The sequence below is a fragment of the Aulostomus chinensis genome, chromosome 20 (assembly GCF_037954235.1).
Source record: "Aulostomus chinensis isolate RoL2024-O1b breed Wild chromosome 20, RoL_Achi_v1.0, whole genome shotgun sequence".
Lineage (NCBI taxonomy): Eukaryota > Metazoa > Chordata > Actinopteri > Syngnathiformes > Aulostomidae > Aulostomus > Aulostomus chinensis.
In genome coordinates this window covers 23794737-23814614 of record NC_141339.1, presented here as the reverse complement: position 1 = coordinate 23814614, position 19878 = coordinate 23794737, and the positions used below count along the sequence as shown (strand labels likewise).

Sequence of the window (19878 nt, the reverse complement as noted above, 5' to 3'; positions counted from 1 at the left end):
GTTTATTTAGAATGTACAGGATTGTAGATTTACATCAGTGGCTCTCTGACTGGTGACCAGTGGCTAGAGTGACAGGTCAACTATGTACAGTGGAACCGGGACCTGGAGAAACACACGGGACCGTCGGGACAGCGGCGGAGTGTCTGAGAGCCACGATCTACTGTTATTCGATGTCCTCCGGTCTGACAGGATGTGGTAGCGGGATGATGGACTTCTTCTCCGTGTCCCTGGACAGAGCTTTCCTCATGTCTGCAGGAGGAAGACAAACACCCACAGTCTTGAGTCTTAGATGCTTCTCAAAGGTGAATTCCTGGGTTCTGTTTGGCCCACAATGACCTTAATCTTCCGGTACTGAGTGGAAATGTTTCAAACCTTCTGCGTGACTTCGCTGTGACTCCAGGATGCAGAGACACGATTTAGCTTGAAGCAAACTAACTGGAGTTCTCAGTTCTGTGCTGTGGTGAAGCAGTGCTGAACTGTTAGGGTTCAAGGGTCATGAACTCCAACCACAGTGCAGCTGGGTTACACTGACATGGGCGATGACTGGGAGACTTAAGCTGGTAGCCATCAGTCTCTATTAGCTTCCAGCTCTTTCTGCATTCTGAAGTCTCCATGTGGGAGGGAACAAAACATCTTTGAAAGCTCAAGACTCTTGTCTGTTAGTGAGGAGTTGAGAAAGGAAATAGACTTCCTGTCAGTCTGGTAAATGGACTCAATTTTATACAGCGCTTTTCTACCTTAGCAGCACTCAAACGCTTTACAGTGTCGTCTCATTCACCCGTTCACACACACACACACACACACACACACACACTGATGGTGGAGGCTACCATGCAAGGCACCAACCTACTCATCAGGAGCAATTATGGGTTCAGTATCTTGCTCAAGGACACTTCAACATGGTCACCAGAGTCAAGGATTGAACCAGCGACCTTTGGGTTGCTAGGCGGCCGCTCGACTCCTGAGCCACGCCGCCCACAGTATCAAAGTTTCACTTGAAATGTCAGACAGCAGAGTTTCTCTCTATGGGTGTAGCAGAGGGCCGTGTTTGAGAGTTCTTCCTAAAGCCACGCTAGGAGGAAGTCCAGACTAAGTTCTAGGAAGCATCCTTGACTCTGAGGAACACCCCTACAATTCCAGTTGTCAAGAATCTCCGATCATGCCCCCTAGTGTTCAACACAAGCAAATGCATGTGTGTACAGATGTGCAATGTTGGCCTCAAACGCTGGTCAACAGTGGAACACTCATTGACTACAATGCTGATGATTTTTTAATTGGTTTGTGGTTTTTGTTGATCTTTATTCCCCCGTTTGTGTCAGGAAAACAATCATTCTAAAATAAAACAATAACCTGCTGCTTTTTCAACTCTACCCATTTAAGAGTCATCTCACCATAAGCATCTTCATCTGGTTCTCCGTTGCTGGCGGAGTAATACTCGATCACTGTCCTGTAGACGCTGTAACCCAAACGCTTGTACATGTTCACCGCCACCTGGTTCGACACTCGAACAAACAGATCCACAAAGAATCCGCCCTTCCTACAGAGGAGCAGGACAACACGGGGTTAAACATCAGAGCGACACTCGCCGTCGGTCACATTTTCATCTCATGATGGGATGGTCACTTCTGACCAGGAACCAATGGCTGAAAGTGTAACAGTTTCAAACAGCAGAGATGAATGTGTTCATTTCAACAGTTCTGACTGAATGAACAGAATTGTCATCGGAGGTGTGGTTCCTCCTCCACGTGTGTGATGGTGCTCTGAACCTCTCTGAGATTTCCTCCAGCATCTCCATGAGTTTAGCAGCCAGGCCGAGTCTCCTGAACTCTGGAGCGACGGACAGAGCCGTGACGTGACCGTGCCACTCCTCCCGAGCCACAGATCCCTCCGCCTTCCCCATGACTGCCAGCGATCAGAGAGTCAAAGTACATTTACTGAAGCTTTTGTTGTAATAAGAGCAGAGAGTGACGGGGTGGACGGCGTGACAGCGCGGAGGAACCTACTGTATCCCATCAGCTCTCCACCAGGAGCCTCCGCCACGATGAAGTACTCAGGCCAGTGGGCCAGGTACTGCAGGTAGAACGGGATCCCATACTGAGGGCCAAAGGTTCAGGCAAACTACACACAGTACACAAGCAAAAGAACTACAACATAAATGTGTGATATTGGAAACATCTCGGTGTCGCGCACATACACACTCCTCTAAATATGTTAGCGTACAACAGCATTAACCCAAAAATTCTAGATCTTCTGAACTAAAGAGATTTGTCAGATTGACTCCATGACATCATGAGTGACGTCAGAGGAGCTGATACAAAGCTGAACACAAGGATACAGTTTCTGTCAAAGGGTCCAAGTTGCTGTTGAAAAAAGTGTTTGTCAATGAAAATCTCTCCACGAGCAGGTTATTTTTTTATGGAGACCTCACCGAACTCGAATTTGACCTTTTCTGACGTTAACAATGTTTACAAACCCTGACGTTGCAAACAAAAACAGAGTAAAGAATCCATTTGCCATACAGTTAAACCCCATCGGTGAATTCGGCATGTCTATGCTCGAAGAAACATCACTGGAATTACCTGAATTACTCCTACATACAACTACTAATTAGCATTCCGCTAACACCGCGGTGTGCTGAAGCAGCTAGCTAGCGTGGGTGTCATTCACCTGCCAGGTAGTGCTCCAAAAACACCTGATATTTGACTGATTAAATGTACGCCGTTATTTCCGTGAAAGCCTGGGGAACCAAAAGCCATATCTTTCAAGGCTCGCTTTAAGCTAAACATAGCGTAGACATTAAATTGACCGATTTGTAAATGGAGTTTGGCACAGAATTCGTTCCAGCAGCAGAGTCACACCGCTTAGCCAGCTAACGTTGCTGCTCACTCAAACCCGGGGAGTCTTACGCTCAAAACACCGGATATCCGTTGAACAACATTTAGCAAATCATCGCTGGTAAAACCAACAACTTTACACTCACATATTGTTGAATTTAAACAAATCATCGCAAGTGAACGGTCTTAATGTTGTCATCTTCGAACGCTTCTCTGTGTCCTTTCCCCTCAGACGTTTGTGGCTTTTTTAAAAGGCCTAACCAGAGAGTAGCGCCCCCTGCCGAAGCGGAGGTACTACACTTCTTACGAGAATACTATGGTTCTTATGTAGCCTGTACTTGTATGTCCTGTTGTTGTATTTTTGAAGTGATTGTGCTAAGCTAGCTAGCATGAGGGGAGGAGGGTATCTGTCTTCTTGTCCGTCTGGGGGACGATGGAGAAGTGTAGTTTGAGAAAAAGTGGTGTGCGCCTTCACTGGGCCACCTGAGTTTCACCAGTTTGACCCTTCATCCAATATCCTTGCTTCTTTTATGAGAGCTGAGTAAACATCAATGTATGGAAACACCCGTCCAGGCTCCTCAATGAAGCCTCCCTGGGGGGGAAACTGACACTGGTTCAGCTCATCAGGTGATATTGTTTGGGAGGAGGCGGAGCCTGTGTCTGCAGGTATGAAGACACCTGCTGCCAGCGCCGATCAGCGGGTCATTCAGGTGAAATGGAGCGTCTCCAGGTGTGGGGGTTTTTCCTGCTGGTCATTCTCACCACCGTCCAGAGCACCACGCACAGGTAAGAGCGCGTCACAAGGTCATGGTCATCATCCTGGTCGTGTCATGTGACTCTCGGTTGGATTTTTCAGTTCAGACCAGCATCCGACCTACGTGTTGCTGGTTCCCAGAGCCTTCCAGTCAGGAGTCCCAGTATCCGTATCCGTCACCATCCTGGGCGACTCTCCGGCCAATGTGTCAGGTGCCATCGTCCATGATGAGCAGATCGTGGCCTTCACCTCCATCATAGTGGGAGGAGGTAACCTTCGCCGCCGCCGCCACTGCTAAGTAACGTCCTGTGATTTTAAATCTGTCAACATTGATGTGGAACCTTCTGATTCAAGGTTCAACGGAGCTGCTGATCTTCCCTCCGGTAAGTCTCATTAACACTTTTCAGCTTTAGTTTTTTTCTCTGACTTTTTTTTTTTAACAACTTAAATTTTTTTAGAGTGTAAAACTGGCCTGGAGCGCTGGCGTGGACATTGAGGCGCACACATTCATCTGAGGCCACAAGACATTTCCTGTTTCCTCCACTTGTTTAATTGAGGCCATGAAATCTAACTTGTTTGAACATTTTGGTTAATTTTTAAATAACTTGTGGCCTCAAAATGATCATCCTGAGGGGACAAGTCCTCTCTTTAGCCACGCCCTCTAGGTCAGAAACACCACTCAGAGACACCTGAGAACTGTTTTAGAGAAATCTCTGTTCTTCAGAGGTTAATGTCACACACCACACCTGTTCCACCTGTGCAGGTAAATGTCAGCGAGTCAAGCTACAGGCACCCCTACAGCCTGGAGGTCAAAGGTCACGTGGGGAGCAAAGAGGTTTTTTCCAACATGACATGGCTGACCTTTGACCCCAAAGGCCTGTCCACCTTCATTCAGACGGACAAATGGAGCTACCTGCCCGGGCAGGTGGTGAAGATCCGAGCGGTGTCCATCTACCCGGACGGGAAGCCCTACATGAGCCCGGCGGACGTCCTCGTCAGAGTGAGTCTGACATCATCCGACAGGCGCGCACACACGTTTCCGTTCCTGACATCACATTTTTACTGACTTACTTTCATGTTCATGTGAATAAAAAGTCCTGCATCCCAGATTTCTGTCTGTCCACCTCCTCCCTGGTCTAGGATCCGAGGGGAAACCTGATCAGACAGTGGCGGTCCCTAGGCGGTGTCCTCGGAGTCGTGTCCACAGAGTTCCAGCTGTCTGACAACCCTCCACTGGGTCAGTGGACCATTTCCACCACAGTCAGCGTGAGTGTCCCCTCCCTCAGCCCCGACCGGCCGCCTCCTCCCGCCCAGCGTCTCTCATCGTTTGCCTCCCTGTGTTTGTTTTTCAGGGCGTTTCCAGTCAGAAAAGTTTCCACGTGGCTCACTATGGTTGGTGGCTCCTCTGATGCCAGCGTCTGCTGTCTTTCAACATTAAAGCGGACGATTGTATGAAGATAAACGCTGTTTTGCCTTGCTTCTGCTTTTGGGAGCAACAACACAAAATGATCATTGTTTGACAAGAACAACAGAACAAGTTGTCGGAAAATAATTCTCCAGATGTTGGCTTTTATGCGATAAATCTTTGCAAGGAAACTCATTTTTCCTTTATTAACCTTTTTCCCAGTGTAATTTATTCAGGGTTTTCACTTTCAAGATGAATTTCTTCAATGTCTTTGGTTAAATTTCTACTCCAGGCACAATAAAAATAAAGTGAAATGTCTCAGTCATGATGATAAAGCCATACGCTACTGGTAGCTGGCTAATTTATGGATAAACTAAGCCTAAACTAAATCTAGAACCTTACATTCCTGAACAAACCTGACAGACGTCTGTTGCCTTGACTGTGACCAACCTGGCTACACTGATAAACCACGTTCATGCGTGTGAACCCTCAATTATGTCACGTGAGCAGAGTGATGTGTGACTCCTGTTTGGTTGCAGTGCTTCCAAAATACCAGGTCTCCATCGACGTTCCGGAGGTCATATTTCTGGAGGACACGTTGTGGGGTTCCGTCACAGCAAAGTGAGAAACTCCGTTGCGCTGTCACACTCAGTTTGGTTAAATTTCTTCCTCTTTGTGCGTTGAAGTGTTGGTTTCAATGACTGTGAGTGGAATCTGGTGGTCATGTGTGTTTTTCGTGCTCAGGTACCCGTACGGCCGACCAGTGAAGGGACATGTGAACGTAACATTTGTGCATCACTATCATGGCATTGAAGAAACTCACCATCAACACGAGCAGGTTTGAACCAGTTTCAGCTCCTCGCTGTGACGATGACGATAGAAACGCTCGTGACGGTGAGCCGAAGACTCGCTCGCAGTCACTGGATGATGCTGCTTTCTTCAATCGCTGCTTGCTTTGTTGAAGCTTGAACAGATTACAGGATCAGTCTTTTTAGCGGCTCGTGGCAAAACTGTTGGGCCTTGTTCATGAAATGTTCTCCAGTTGGTTCTCACACACTCAGACAAGAAGCAAAGCCTGATGAGTGTTTAAGTTCCGAATGAAGAGTTAAGGAACTCCATCAGTGCTCGTGTGTGAGAGCGTTTCATGAACGTGGCTGTGAGAACAGTGTGTGACCCGGTGGAGAACGTCCTGAATGACATCATGACGTCAGTGCGGTTTGTTTGGATTCAGATCGACGGCACCGCCGACTTCATGTTCTCGGTTCCCGACTACCACCTAATGAGCAGGAGAGCTTTAGAGATGGTGTTCTACGAGGGATTCGCAGGCGACGAGTTCCTAACCATTGAGGTCCACGTGACGGAGGATCTCACAGGTGATCAGCAGATTTAACACAGCTCTCCTGGACTGTCACTTTCAAACCCTGAGAACGAATCGTTCCTGCGTGACCTGGATGATTTATGACATCACAAAGGATTCGGAGGCCAACGCTGCTTCAGTCTTCAGTCTGCACAAACATCACTAGGTCTGAGACAGCTTCTGTCCAGCAGCACAAATTATATTTATGAATTTCTTCTTTTTTTTTGATAAGTAGGAAGACGTAGGTGGCATTTTAAGTATTTTAATGTGGGATAGTTAAGTTCTAGTATCAACAGGTGAACTAGTCCTAATAATAACAGTCAAACTCAGAGTGAAGGAGAAGCTTTTTGGTGCATAACCCTGGGCGGAGGTCGTGATGTCAGCAGCTGGTCGCAGGGTGAAGGTTGAGAATGATTTGTCCTCCACCCTGCAGGTCTGACGTATGACAGCACAGCAACAGTCTCGCTGGCAAAACACAGATACAAACTTTCCTTTCATGGTTATCCAAAGATCCTGAGGCCCTCGATGAACTTTTCTGCCACGGTGAGACGCGTCACATCCTCAGTGGATTTAGAGTCATTCATTCTTCCTGCTTTCCTTCCCTGTTTTCTTGTAAGAAGCAAATATTCTGATGTACTTCTTTCATTTGAAATAATTTATTTTGTTTATTATGTTTTTAACCTGTTTCTCTTCAGTTCAGAAACTCACTATAAAGTGTTTCTCACTTTGTAGCTAAAAATTTGTACATACAACAATCAGCCATTAACACCGGAGGACCAGAAAAAGACGGTGAAAGTGTCGGTAGTGCAGCGAAAGAGAGGTCCGTGGAGCTGGAAAAAAGACACGGACCATCAAATGGCCCCTCGTCAGTGGAACATGTCAGGAACCTCAGGAATGATGGAACCTGAAGAGCTGCTGCCCCAAGACTTGGAGGTTCCTGTCCCCGCAGACGGGCTCATTCCCCTCCACCTGCACCTCATGAGTGAAACCGAGACGCTCACTATCGATGTAAGTAACCCAGGAAAACAACTTCCTTTCCACTTGAGAAACACCAAGGAGACGTTTAAATATGGCAGCATGCGGGGTACGATTGACCGAGTGAGGTCCAGCGTTATTGTGTTCCTTTTGTCCGTCATATATGTTAGAACACGTGTTTCATGAAAATCGGAATCGTAGAATAAAAATAGTAAAGTTGGAAATCAGCCTAATGGGCAATTTTTCCTGGAACAAACCGATCATTTTGCAGTGGTGACAACAACTTGTCTGACACGTCTTGTCTGTAAATCCATGCATCATCTGCATAGAGGGAAACGAGACGTCGTACTTGCAGATTTCTGGATGCTCTGAGCCAGTTGAGGACTGATCAGGTTTATAACTGATTACTATCAGCTTCATAAAACCATTATCAGTCCTTTGTTTATTGTTTGTCCCCCTTAATATTTATGGAAACTATAACTATTAAATTGGGCTTTGTAGCATCAGAATGTGGCGGCGGCACGAGGGCGGTGTCTCAGATGTTTTTGTTTTGATATCAGGAAATGACGCAGTGATTTATTTTTGAGCTCTTCTTCCTCGCCAAGGGTGGAACTCTGTAGCACAAATTTTAATTATTCAAACGGAAAATGGCCGACACAGGGAGGAAGGTGTCAGAGGTTTGTGCTAAAAAGAAAAGAAAAATGCTTCATCTCAGGGAGGGAAAGCTGTTCATTTGTCACCTGTTGAGGTGTTTGCTTTCTCTGTTATTTGCCAGGCCTCCTTTGAGGACAGCCACAACACTCTGCAGCTCTATAGAAGCTACACGTCTCCCAGTCATTCCCACCTGCAGATCCAGAGACCCTCCAGACCTGCAGAGGTAAATGGACGACAGAGTTCTGTCCATGAGAACTGTGGTGAAAAAAAATGGTGGTGGACATTTACCTGTTCGTCTTCCTTCAGGTTGGTTTACCCCTCGTGCTGAAAATTGAGAGTAATTTTCCATTGACTGAGATTCACTACATGGTAGGTACCTGCTTAATAACGCTTAGTCAGCACTCTCATATAAATCTCAGCATTAACGAAGGACCCTTGAGGAGTTTCTCTTCCCTCTTCTGTCCAAAAATAGATTCTTGTCTTTCAACTGTAACATTTAAAGAGAAACAGACGAAACAGTCAACTTTTAGGGCAAAGTGAGCTGGTAGAAGTGTGAGACGCCTTCATCAATCACGCTTTGACTGACGTCTGTTGCCCGTGTCTGAAGGTGAAGTCCCGGGCTCGGATCGTTGCAGCAGGGAGGAGTTCTGGGGATCTAACCCTGGTCCCAGAACTCAGCTGGGCTCCTTTGGCCTGCCTCATCGTCTTCTGTGTTCGACCAGATGGAGAAGTCATCAATGACATCATCCAGCTGCCCATCAGCCAGACTTTACCAAACAAGGTTACTTCTATTCAGTTGTTTTTATTTGGGTGTGACGGCGTTGCGTTCGATGCGGGCGGAGTCTCATCTGAGGTCACTTGGCAGAGGAACAACAACAAACAACTTGGGGCTCGGTTGATCGGTTTTCAGTCCAAACACATGGATCCGCTTATCACTATTAAACATTGAGGGCGGCAGCCGTGTAAACAGGTGGGTGTGGCTATGACTGACCAGCCTGTGATTGACAGGTGTCTCTACACTGGAGCGACGCTGTGAGGAGACCGGCTGAAGAGGTCACGCTAAGGGTTTCGGTGACGGAGCCTGGCTCGTTGGTCGGAATCCTGGTGGTCGACAAGGCAACACAGTGGGCGGGATCATACAATGACATCACCAAGGAGACGGTGGGAACAAATGCGTCTACTGGTTGTTGGCTTTATTTCACTCAGACTCAGACACGCATCAGAAACACATCTGAACTGACGTTTCCACCATCTCAGGGATCAAGTATGAAAAAGTGTGTTTTGTCTTAATTTTCCACCTTCAGACGCTGACGAGGCGATGATTCGTTTGCAGCAAAAGAACTTTTAGAATGATGACACGACTTTGATCTTCACACGGAGCTTTTGAGAGAGGGTCGTCCTGAAGGGCACATGAGCTGGTTTTGTTGGTCTTCACACACAAAATGGGAACGTGTGGGAGGGAGCGCAGAGCAGAACCAGGAGAAAATACCATCAATTTACAGTTCACATTTGGGGAGAAATGCAAATATAAAACTTAGAATAAATGATCTCAGCAACACGTTGACGTGCATCGTGAGTGGAAACGAGTCGCTTCTCCCTCTCCAGAGAAACCCTTTGATACATGACCGTCCTTTCTGAACCTTCCAGAACAATAACAAGAGTCTTGAGGCCCACGCTTCCTGTCTGATAATTGCTTTCATACAATACTGTGCTGTGTCATGTTCCACTGTCCTTCCTCCTGTGACCTGTGAGTACCAGAGTCTCCCAAAACTCTCCAGGGTCCTCTCCAGTTTGATATTTTCCAACAGTGTTCCAGCTGTACGCTCATATGTTCCTGCTATAACGTCTATGGTTACACCCATGAAACTCAACCTGCTGCCCGTATGGTTTCCACCACGGTTTTATAAGTCAAACAGGTTCTAAACAATACGTGTTCTCTCAATGTCTCGGGCTGTTTTGTTGGTCTTTGTAACCGTAGCAGCCCTGATGATGTTGGTGTTGCTTTCAAAGGTGCTGGAAGAGATGGCGGAGTTCGGAGTTTCCAAGGCAGACGCCTACTCGGACATGTTGAGAATGGGAGATCCGTATTCTGTCTTCAAGGTCAGACTCCTCGGAGACGTATCACATGTCTGTGCTCTGTCACCCCAGACCTGGCACACTTCCTCCTCTTACTCAGAGTAGGACAGAATCCGAGGTCCAGCATGGTTGGTGTTCGGTGGACAGTGACATCCTCTACAGGTTCTGTATGTTCCTGAAACATTCTAGTTTCGGTCAAGAAGCTCCTCAGGTCAAGGTGGGCCAGGTTTAGGCTCAGTTTAAGGAAAATAGGGTACAAAGTCCCCTTAGATGACTTGAGGAGAACGTTCCATTTTGTTTAGTTTGTGATCGGCACATTCCAGAAGGACATTTGGAAAACCCAGATGGTCTTCATGAGAACGCGTTTGAATCGGTTTAATGAGGTTGTGTGGGAATGCTCCCTCCAAGTCCAGGTCCTTTTGGTTTCCCTTGAGAAAACCTGCACTCAGAACGTAAATCTTTTCTGTTCATGAAACCTGCTGTTGCTCATACACGTTCCAGCCAGTAAACTACCTTTCATGTCCTCTGTGTTCCTGCCCAGTCGTGTAATCTTGCAGTGCTGACCGACGCCTGCTTACACGTGATGAAGCCCCCGCCAAGGCCTGGATTACGTAAGTTTTAAAAAATGTAACATCAATCGAAAGATGTACAATCTCAATCTCTGGTTTGACTATTTGGACTGTCTGACGCTAATAAAACTGATACTCGTTTTTCCCACAGCAGGGGAGGGAATTCACGTTTTCTCCCAGGGAGAGGGGCCCGACACGGAGCAGGAAGCCGAGCCTCGGGAGCGCTGGTATTTCCCAGAGACGTGGATCTGGGCGGACACCTTGACAGGGTGAGGCAGCATCAGTCTTTCTAATACTGTCACCTGGTCGAGGCAGATGGCCACCATGAAATAAATCCTCCTTCATGAGGATTAAAATCAGATTCCACCGAACTTGTCTGTCTAGGAGAGATCTTTATTTTTTTAATGGTAATTCTGTGACTGAATATTGATCAAAATAATTATGCTTTGTCCGCATCGAGGATTCAGAGGCGGTTCCACTGAGCGGCGGCGACAGCAACGCTGCACCGAATGAATCCACTGAATTTTCACTGATTTTACAATGAATTCATTTTTTTAAAAATGATCATTTTCCTCAGCGAGTCTGTGACAGCAGAGATGAAAGTGACTGTGCCAGACAGCATCACGACCTGGACAGCCACCGCCTTCGTCATGTCTGAGAACCTGGGTCTGGGCGTCATCGAGCAGCCTGCAGAGGTACCGGCGTCCCATCAGTCACTTCCTGAAAATGAGGTCAGGTTAGTGTGTCCAGTCCTGAATGAGATCATTCCCATGTGACCTTCCTGCAGCTCACAGTGTTCCAGGACTTCTTCCTGTCCTTGAACATGCCTGCTTACATCATCAGAGGGGAGGAGCTTCTGCTGGAGGTGATTCTGTTCAACTACCTCCAACAGGATCTGCAGGTCAGCACCTCTCCGTCCTTCCTCTCACACCTGAAAATGTCTGTCTGTCTCTTAAGTACCAAACCACTAAGACCCATCTCACCTGAGGAGCATCATCGGAGCATCTCTTGACATTCGACTCTCTGAGGGCACATCTGTTTTTTTTCCTGCATTCAATATTCTAAATTGGACAAAGTTCTGAGAGGAAGTCCTCAAGGGTCCTCCGACCTGTCTGTGGATCCTCCATCCAGAGAGGGAATGTTTTAGAACAGATGCAGTGGCGTTCTCCTCCAGTGTCCCTGTTTGTCCTGCAGTGTGATTTATGTCCCTGTGCACCAACTGCAGAACACAGCAGGACTCGGGTTGCAGTGCAGGTAGTGACTGATGTGCTTCACGGGCTTCAGGCATCAGGTTGCTACAATCGACAGCTGCAGTCGTGGGTCTCTCTTTTTGAGGACTTTATAAAGACGTACCCAGATTTTCTCTGATATCAAAAGTCTCATAAAGGTCTCATCAAATCTCTTTTACTTTAATTTCATATTTGGTTTCAACAACATGCTGCGTCTGTTCCCTCTCACTGCTGAACCTGATCTGGGCGGATTCATCTGGTCTCTGTTTTCAGGTCATGGTGATTGTTGCCGAGAGTGAGACCTTTGAGTTTGTCTTCCCGGACAATGAGGAGCTCTCCCTGCCCAGTGTGCGTCAGGTGTCCGTGGGGAGGCAGAGCGGCGAGTCCATCCTCATTCCCATCAGGCCGCTGGTCCTCGGAGAGATCCCTATCTCCGTGAAAGCCATGTCATCTGTGGCGCACGACCTGGTCCGCAGGAGCGTCCTCGTCAAGGTGCGGTGAGATCATCGTCGCGTAGAGATGTGAGGCTAAGAGATCACCAGGGTTCCTGTGGGGCCTTAAAAAGTCTTCAATTTTAACTAAACTGTGTTTTGGTCTTAAAAATTGATGAGCAAGTATGAGAACGAATGTGTTTGATGGAAACGTCGTCGTACAGTTTGTACGGAAATAAAACAACACGGGACCAACAGTCACACAATCTGCAGCCCCCACTGGATTTATTGGAGCTGAACAGTGCGGCCTCCTACATCCTAAAGTGGTCTTGAAACAACTTTCAAAGTCTGAAATTGAACCCAATGAGACCTGGAGGACCCTGAGGTGCAGACCTCCTCCTCACCTCCGTCCCTGTTTTGGGCAAATCATGAGTCACGTTTGTTGTCCTCGACGGAGTGTTTCGTCCTCTGAGGGTGGAAGTCAACTGCGAGGTCTTGAGCTGTGGAACCAGATGGAAGGAGGTCTACGACCCGTCTGCTCTCTCAGCGCTTCCTGACAGACCCAGTATTCATGATCAGCCCAGTGTGACTCCTCACACTCTATCAACACACACACACACACACACACACACACACACACACACACACATGCACAGCTGAATACCAGCTTCTCCTTGTCTGTCCGACTGGAAAGTTTTGATTTTGTCTCACAGCTGTATATATAGAACAATAACGACGGGTTTGTTTCTGCAGGCTGAAGGTCTCCAGCAGTCGTTCTCCACCTCGCTGCTGTTGGAGGTTTCCTCCACCCTTTCCAGGGAGATTTTGTTCACCTTCCCTGCAGATGTTGTGGAGGGCAGCAAGAGAGCTTCAGTAACAGCCATCGGTATATAAACACAAGCTGACAGCGAAAGCCGTCGAGCTGCCAGGGCCAAACCACCTGTTTATTTGTTGTGTAACTGTGAAAGAGGAGCAGACTTCCACCTTTTCCGGTAGGCAAGGCCATCAGAGGGCTGACGTATCTCTGATTTGTGTGGTTTCCCCGGTGATGAAGGTGACCTCCTCGGCCCGTCCATCGGCGGCCTGGACTCGCTCATCCAGCTGCCTCATGGTTGTGGGGAACAGAACATGATCAACTTTGCACCAAACATCTACGTCCTCCAGTACCTGAGCGCCACAGGACAGGCGGACCCGGGTGTCACAGAGACCGCCACAGACTACATGATGAAAGGTAGACATCTCATCTCTATTGGCTCCTCCTCCTCCGAGCCTCACAGAGGCATTGTTTTAGAGTTTGTTTATTTCTGTCCCTGCTTTTTGTCCATTTCTTCTGACTTTCTTATCCATGTTTCAAGTTATCTGAAGCCAGGAAATGACCTGAATCCTTCTCACCAGGTTATGAGCGAGAGCTGTCCTACCAGAGAGTCGACGGCTCCTTCAGTGCCTTTGGAGACCAGGACCCGTCCGGAAGCTCCTGGTGGGTTCACCACTGATAATAAAAGCGGAGTCTTCTGTTGTTCGCCCACGCGGGTGGAGGGATGATGTTTATGGGTTGTAGTGTTTACGGGTTGAAATACAGAGTCCGTTAGCGTCTCAGCAGTAAACTCTTCCACGAAGGATGAAAGCAGGTGTTTGACTTTAACCCAAAGAACAAATCAACATGTGGAGATGGAGGTATTTTCTGTTTACTCGTGCAGTTTATTTCAAACGCTTAAATCCAGACACAGAATTGTTGGCAGCTGGATGAGATCTAACCATCACATGACCCACGTCTCCTCCCGGCAGGCTCTCTGCCTTCGTACTACGGTGCTTCCTGCAGGCGCGACCGTTCATCAGCATCGATGCCAGCGTGCTGCACAGAGTGGCGGCCTGGTTAGGAAGCCAGCAGGGCTCCGACGGGAGGTTTGAGGAGCCCGGCCGGGTCATCCACACTGAGCTTCAAGGAGGTCTGGACGGACCGGTCTCCCTCACGGCCTACGTCCTCATCGCTCTGCTGGAGGACGCTGACATCAGAGTGAGAAGCAGTGAAGAAATCCAAAACCACATTTTCTACTTTCCAGGGCCTCTTGAACAAAAACCCTGAGTACTCAAGGATGATGCCTCACTACTGTGTGGTTGTGTTTCATACCACGTTATATTGCTGCCCTGGTCTCTGTCTGTCAGGCGCAGTACACCAGCCAGGTGTCCTCAGCCCTGATGTTCCTGGAGACCCGCCTGGCTCTGGGAGTCTCCAGCAACTACAGCCTCAGCCTGCTGGCCTACGCTCTGGCTCTGGATGGGAGCTCCAGCGCCCAGACAGCACTCGACCAGCTGATTGGACGAGCTGACATGATGGGTATGATAACGCACATCTGAGAAGAGTCTGAAGCAAATATTAAGAGGCTCAACAACAAAAAAACAAACCTAAATTTGTCTCCTGGGTAGATGGCGTGCCCACCTGGTCCTCCCCGGGCGGAGGCCTGTCGGCATCGTGGCAGCCTCGCTCTGCAGACATTGAGATGGCTTCCTACGTGCTGCTCTGCCAGCACGGGCTGGGTCTCCTCACGGAGGGCGTCGGCCTCATGAAGTGGCTCAGCCAGCAGCGAAACGCCAACGGAGGGTTTGGAAGTACTCAGGTGAGACCGTAAACTGACACTTGACCCAAAATGTGTGATCTGCCTTTCAAGGACTCATGAATAGGAAGATGACATGAAGATGTTTCTCCCTCCTGCGTCACTTCTGTGTGAATCCAGAATGCAGGAAGAGCCAGCAACGTATATTTAGCTTGACGCTAACAGACGGCTAACAGCAGCTTAACTACCCAAGAACGTCTGTTCCGTAACTCTCCAGGTCGTCTGGTAGAATCCAGATCTCCGTCATCCAGCTGGATGATCGTTCATCCACAAACCTTTGACCGGAGATACAAACTAAATAACTGGAAAACTTCCTGTTCGGTCCTCCTGATGATAGCACAGGCTCCTATTTGTGAGTAAGATTTACGAAAGACTACTTGAAAATACAGTACTTTGAAGAAGTACGGCTCTTTACATCAGTGTAGTCTGAGACAGCTGAGATGCCCACTGTCGTGCAGTGCGTCGCGGCTCCTATGGGACCCCGTCAGATGCGACACGTGCCGTCTGCTGACTCTAGTTTCCTCTCTCAGGACACCGTGGTGGCTCTGCAGGCCTTGTCTACGATTGCAGCTCTGCACATGTCTCCCAACTATGACCTCACCGTCACAGTGGAAACTGACGCCTCCGCCACCGTCGCCTCCTTCCACATCCACCAAGACAACTACCTGCTCCTCCAGAGCCGGCAGGTACACTCCCACCTGAACCAACTCACGGAGGTGTCGCGTAACCCGAAGATGATCTGTTAATTTGTGTTGTGATGTTTCAGATTGAACCTGAGGATGAACTGAGCCTCCAGGTGACTGTGGAGGGTCAGGGACACGCCCTGTTCCAGGTACCAGGAACGAAATGTTGAAATATTATGTGAGAGATGGTTGGAATCCTAGAACCTTCTTCACAGGCGTAAGACCTTGATGAAAGTATGATAACCACGGCAGCTCAGAGATCTCGAACATAAACCGTAATCTGTCACTGCAGAAGAAACAAAGCACACTAGCGGATCAGTCGATCCAACGTTAGCTTGAAAGCTAATGTGACCTTGGACTTTAAATCTGTACGTTATTGAGAGGGAATGTCCTCAAACAGTGTTGGGCTTCTCTCTTCCAAAATGTAGGTATTCCATACTACGAGTTACTTTGGTTTGAAACTAATAAGTTCCATAACAATATGAACATCTGAGTAGAGTCATAGATTACTGAGTACACTACTTCTGCATTAAAAAGGGAAGTGTGTTCATGGCGATTGTTCAACTTGAAGGACACATACATGTGAATCTATGTACAATGATCTATATCTCAACTTTTCCTGTGTGTATATATACTTACGTTTGTTGTATAAGTACATATATGTGTATTTTTGCATCTTATTGTGACATTTAAGGGATTGATAATGTATTTCTGCTTGTGAAACAGATGCATTAGTAAGCAAACCCCATTACCCAGGATCCCCTCCACACTTCACTGCTTCCTTTAACAGCTCTGATTGGTCGAGTGTCCCATGTCAACAATTACCAGGCAGTAACGAGGCCGTTTCAATGGCTGTTAGGTGTCCTTACAAAACTCAAAACTCTCAAAAGCCCCGAGTGGATTCCTGATGGGACTGAAAGCAGAGCAGCGCTCAGCTTCCTGGAGCTTTCCACTGGAGGAGAATCGGCTATTCTGTTTGAAACAAAGCTAAAAATAAAAACACAAAGGTAAAGTTTGGTCAGGAAAGATTTAACGCCGCCATCATCATCATCGTCGTTGTTGTCCTCTTTTCCAACAGCCACAATGTCGGAGGACGCCCTCAGTTCTAGAAGGGGGAAAAAAAACGTGTTTCTTGAACTAAAATGTAATCCATCCTGTCGTCCCTCAGCTGAACGTGTTTTACAACGTCAGGAACGAAGAGCTGATGAGGAGGAGGAGAGACGCCGGCGAGCAAGAAGCCTTCCACCTGTACATCGAGTTGCTCGACCAGGAGATGAACTCGGCTCATCTGCACATCTGTAGCAGGTCCAGTTGAACCTTCTCTGAAGAGAAGAATCGAACAAAAACACCAGATTCAGTCACAACAGAGACGAACCTCGTGAAAACTAATTCAGTTCAGTTTTACGTGGATGACACTAGTTCACGACGGAGGTTACACACGAGCAGGCGTGTCAGCTACGCACTAGCAGGTGTCAGCTACGCACTAGCAGGCGTGTCAGCTACGCACTAGCAGGTGTCAGCTACGCACTAGCAGGTGTCAGCTACGCACTAGCAGGCGTGTCAGCTACGCACTAGCAGGTGTCAGCTACGCACTAGCAGGTGTCAGCTACGCACTAGCAGGTGTCAGCTACGCACTAGCAGGCGTGTCAGCTACGCACTAGCAGGTGTCAGCTACGCACTAGCAGGTGTCAGCTACGCACTAGCAGGCGTGTCAGCTACGCACTAGCAGGTGTCAGCTACGCACGAGCAGGTGTGTCAGCTACGCACTCGCAGGTGTCAGCTACGCACTAGCAGGTGTCAGCTACGCACGAGAAGGCATGTCAGCTACGCACTAGCAGGTGTCAGCTACGCACTAGCAGGCGTGTCAGCTACGCACTAGAAGGCGTGTCAGCTACGCACTAGCAGGTGTCAGCTACGCACTAGCAGGTGTCAGCTACGCACTAGCAGGCGTGTCAGCTACGCACTAGCAGGCGTGTCAGCTACGCACTAGCAGGTGTCAGCTACGCACGAGCAGGCATGTCAGCTACGCACGAGCAGGCGTGTCAGCTACGCACGAGCAGGCGTGTCAGCTACGCACGAGCAGGTGTCAGCTACGCACGAGCAGGTGTGTCAGCTACGCACTAGCAGGTGTCAGCTACGCACTAGCAGGTGTTAGCTACGCACGAGAAGGCGTGTCAGCTACGCACTAGCAGGTGTCTGCTACGCACTAGCAGGCGTGTCAGCTACGCACGAGCAGGTGTGTCAGCTACGCACTAGCAGGTGTCAGCTACGCACGAGCAGGTGTGTCAGCTACGCACGAGCAGGTGTGTCAGCTACGCACTAGCAGGTGTCAGCTACGCACTAGCAGGTGTCAGCTATGCACTAGCAGGTATCAGCTGCGCACTAGCAGGTGTCTGCTACGCACTAGCAGGCGTGTCAGCTACGCACGAGCAGGTGTGTCAGCTACGCACTAGCAGGTGTCAGCTACGCACTAGCAGGTGTCAGCTACGCACTAGCAGGCGTGTCAGCTACGCACTAGCAGGTGTCAGCTACGCACTAGCAGGTGTGTCAGCTATGCACTTAAAAAAAGTTCAAAGAGTTGATAGAAAAGAACTCATTCAAGGTAAAATGTACATTTGTAGTTTTAAAATGAATTAAAACTTAATATTTGTACTCCATTATCTTTACTCATATGCAAAACTAACAACTAGAATCTCTTCAAAACTAATATTAAATGCATTTTGTGGTTTCTGAGTCATGCAGCATCAGAGGAATGTTTGATAAAAACATTCTTGAAAAATGTAGATATGAATAGAAGGAGCAATAACCCAAATATCTATCAAATTAAAAACTAAATTTTAAAAAAGGAGCATGTATGTAAATTACTGCACCAGCTGTTGCTGAAAGGCTGCGGCGGTGGTGTTGTGTGCAGTCTCTCTGAGGGTCTGGGTCTGGACGCCACGGGCATGGCCATCATAGAGGTGGGTCTGCTAAGCGGCTTCAGCCTCGCGCCCACTGGCATCCAGGCGGAAGGAGTCCTGAGGAAGGTGGAGACGCAGCCGGGGAAAGTCATCCTCTACCTGGACTCAGTAGGCGCCGCCATGTCTGAAGGTTGTTGGTGTGCCTGGAGAAAGAAACTCAAGCATGTAAATGTGTTTCCAGGTGATGGCCGAGGAGACGTGTCACATGATTCCTCTGGTCCCCGAGTTCAAGGTCGCCAGAGTCCAGGAGGCAACTGTTCTCATTTACGATTATTATGAGCCAAGTGAGCGAGAACTTCCTCTACGATGACTTCACTTGTACAACTAGACATAAATACGCAGATTCTGAGTTTAACCTTTGACCTGTGGCGTCCTTCCTTCCTCCAGGGCGGAGGACGGTGAGGACGTACGGGTCTGAGAAGTGGAGTCATATGTCCTCCTGCTCCTTCTGTGGCGATGACTGCAGCCGGTGTCGACCTCAGGGCCATCATGACATCAGCTCTGCGTCACCTAGCCGACGCCCCCTCCCACTCACCTGGTGCCTGCTGCCGCTGCTTCCACTCGTCCGCTTGTAGATACAGAGCTCAACTGTGGAGGGAACATTTCTGTCACCTCGCAGAAAACCTGGTTCACCGGTGTTTTACGTCCACTCAAGAACTCAAGAACCGATTTTAAGCTCATTTAAGGGTCAGCGCAGGTCCGGCCGCCGCGGCTTCAAACCAGATGACAACTTTGGATCATTTTTCTTTCGTGTTGTTCAGCAATCGATCGATCTAGACAGAGAAGTGCGGCGCTAGAGGGACCGTGGTGAGGTTCATCCACCTAATACTGCTTCTTCCAGGTGTGTTTTGCAGAGCTCGTATGTACTTGAAATGAATAAAACCTAAGATTTTTTGCTGCTGACAAAAATGTTGGAGTTAAATCTTTCTGGTTGTTTGTTTCTGCGGATGCAGTTTGATTTTCTACTTTGTTCATTCGCCGCAGGGATTTTATGTCTGTTGTTGTCAAACACGCCTGCTAGGTGACTTCAACCTGCATGATAAATGCTGCTGATGTCACAGGAGATTATGATCGCATCATCACAAATAATAAACCCTCCAGAGCTGAAACATCACCTCTCAGTCTGTACTTCCTGACGTGCAGGGTGAGGTACATTAGCAGTCCAACAGGAAGTGGTCATGTCAAGGGTGAGGTACATTAGCGGTCCAACAGGAAGTGGTCATGTCAAGGGTGAGGTACATTAGCGGTCCAACAGGAAGTGGTCATGTCAAGGGTGAGGTACATTAGCAGTCCAACAGGAAGTGGTCATGTCAAGGATGAGGTACATTAGCAGTCCAAC

At 48.3% G+C, this 19878-nt stretch overlaps 2 protein-coding genes across 2 annotated transcripts; one reads left to right on the top strand and one right to left on the bottom strand.

Annotated features, from left to right (window-relative positions):
- Window positions 1–2: 2 nt before the first annotated feature.
- naa20 (N-alpha-acetyltransferase 20, NatB catalytic subunit) lies at window positions 3–3111 on the bottom strand. The gene is made up of 6 exons (XM_086188748.1): window positions 2981–3111; window positions 2336–2360; window positions 2004–2094; window positions 1767–1902; window positions 1392–1537; window positions 3–249 (listed from the first exon to the last, which is right to left on the bottom strand). The coding sequence occupies exons 1-6, from the start codon at window positions 3031–3033 to the stop codon at window positions 164–166; spliced, it is 537 nt and encodes a 178-aa protein (XP_086044874.1). The 5' UTR covers window positions 3034–3111; the 3' UTR covers window positions 3–163.
- A 438-nt stretch (window positions 3112–3549) lies between these two features.
- cd109 (CD109 molecule) lies at window positions 3550–19637 on the top strand. Its single transcript, XM_086189147.1, has 34 exons — window positions 3550–3620; window positions 3691–3857; window positions 3943–3971; window positions 4352–4588; window positions 4729–4854; window positions 4941–4980; window positions 5533–5614; window positions 5738–5831; window positions 6225–6366; window positions 6784–6893; window positions 7083–7358; window positions 8101–8202; window positions 8286–8348; window positions 8587–8760; window positions 8988–9140; window positions 9990–10079; window positions 10156–10272; window positions 10597–10666; window positions 10776–10893; window positions 11202–11319; window positions 11412–11525; window positions 12127–12345; window positions 13038–13170; window positions 13339–13515; window positions 13680–13761; window positions 14070–14298; window positions 14448–14619; window positions 14709–14899; window positions 15427–15582; window positions 15663–15728; window positions 16748–16884; window positions 18491–18647; window positions 18721–18823; window positions 18927–19637. The coding sequence occupies exons 1-34, from the start codon at window positions 3550–3552 to the stop codon at window positions 19112–19114; spliced, it is 4503 nt and encodes a 1500-aa protein (XP_086045273.1). The 3' UTR covers window positions 19115–19637.
- The last annotated feature ends 241 nt before the right edge of the window (window positions 19638–19878 follow it).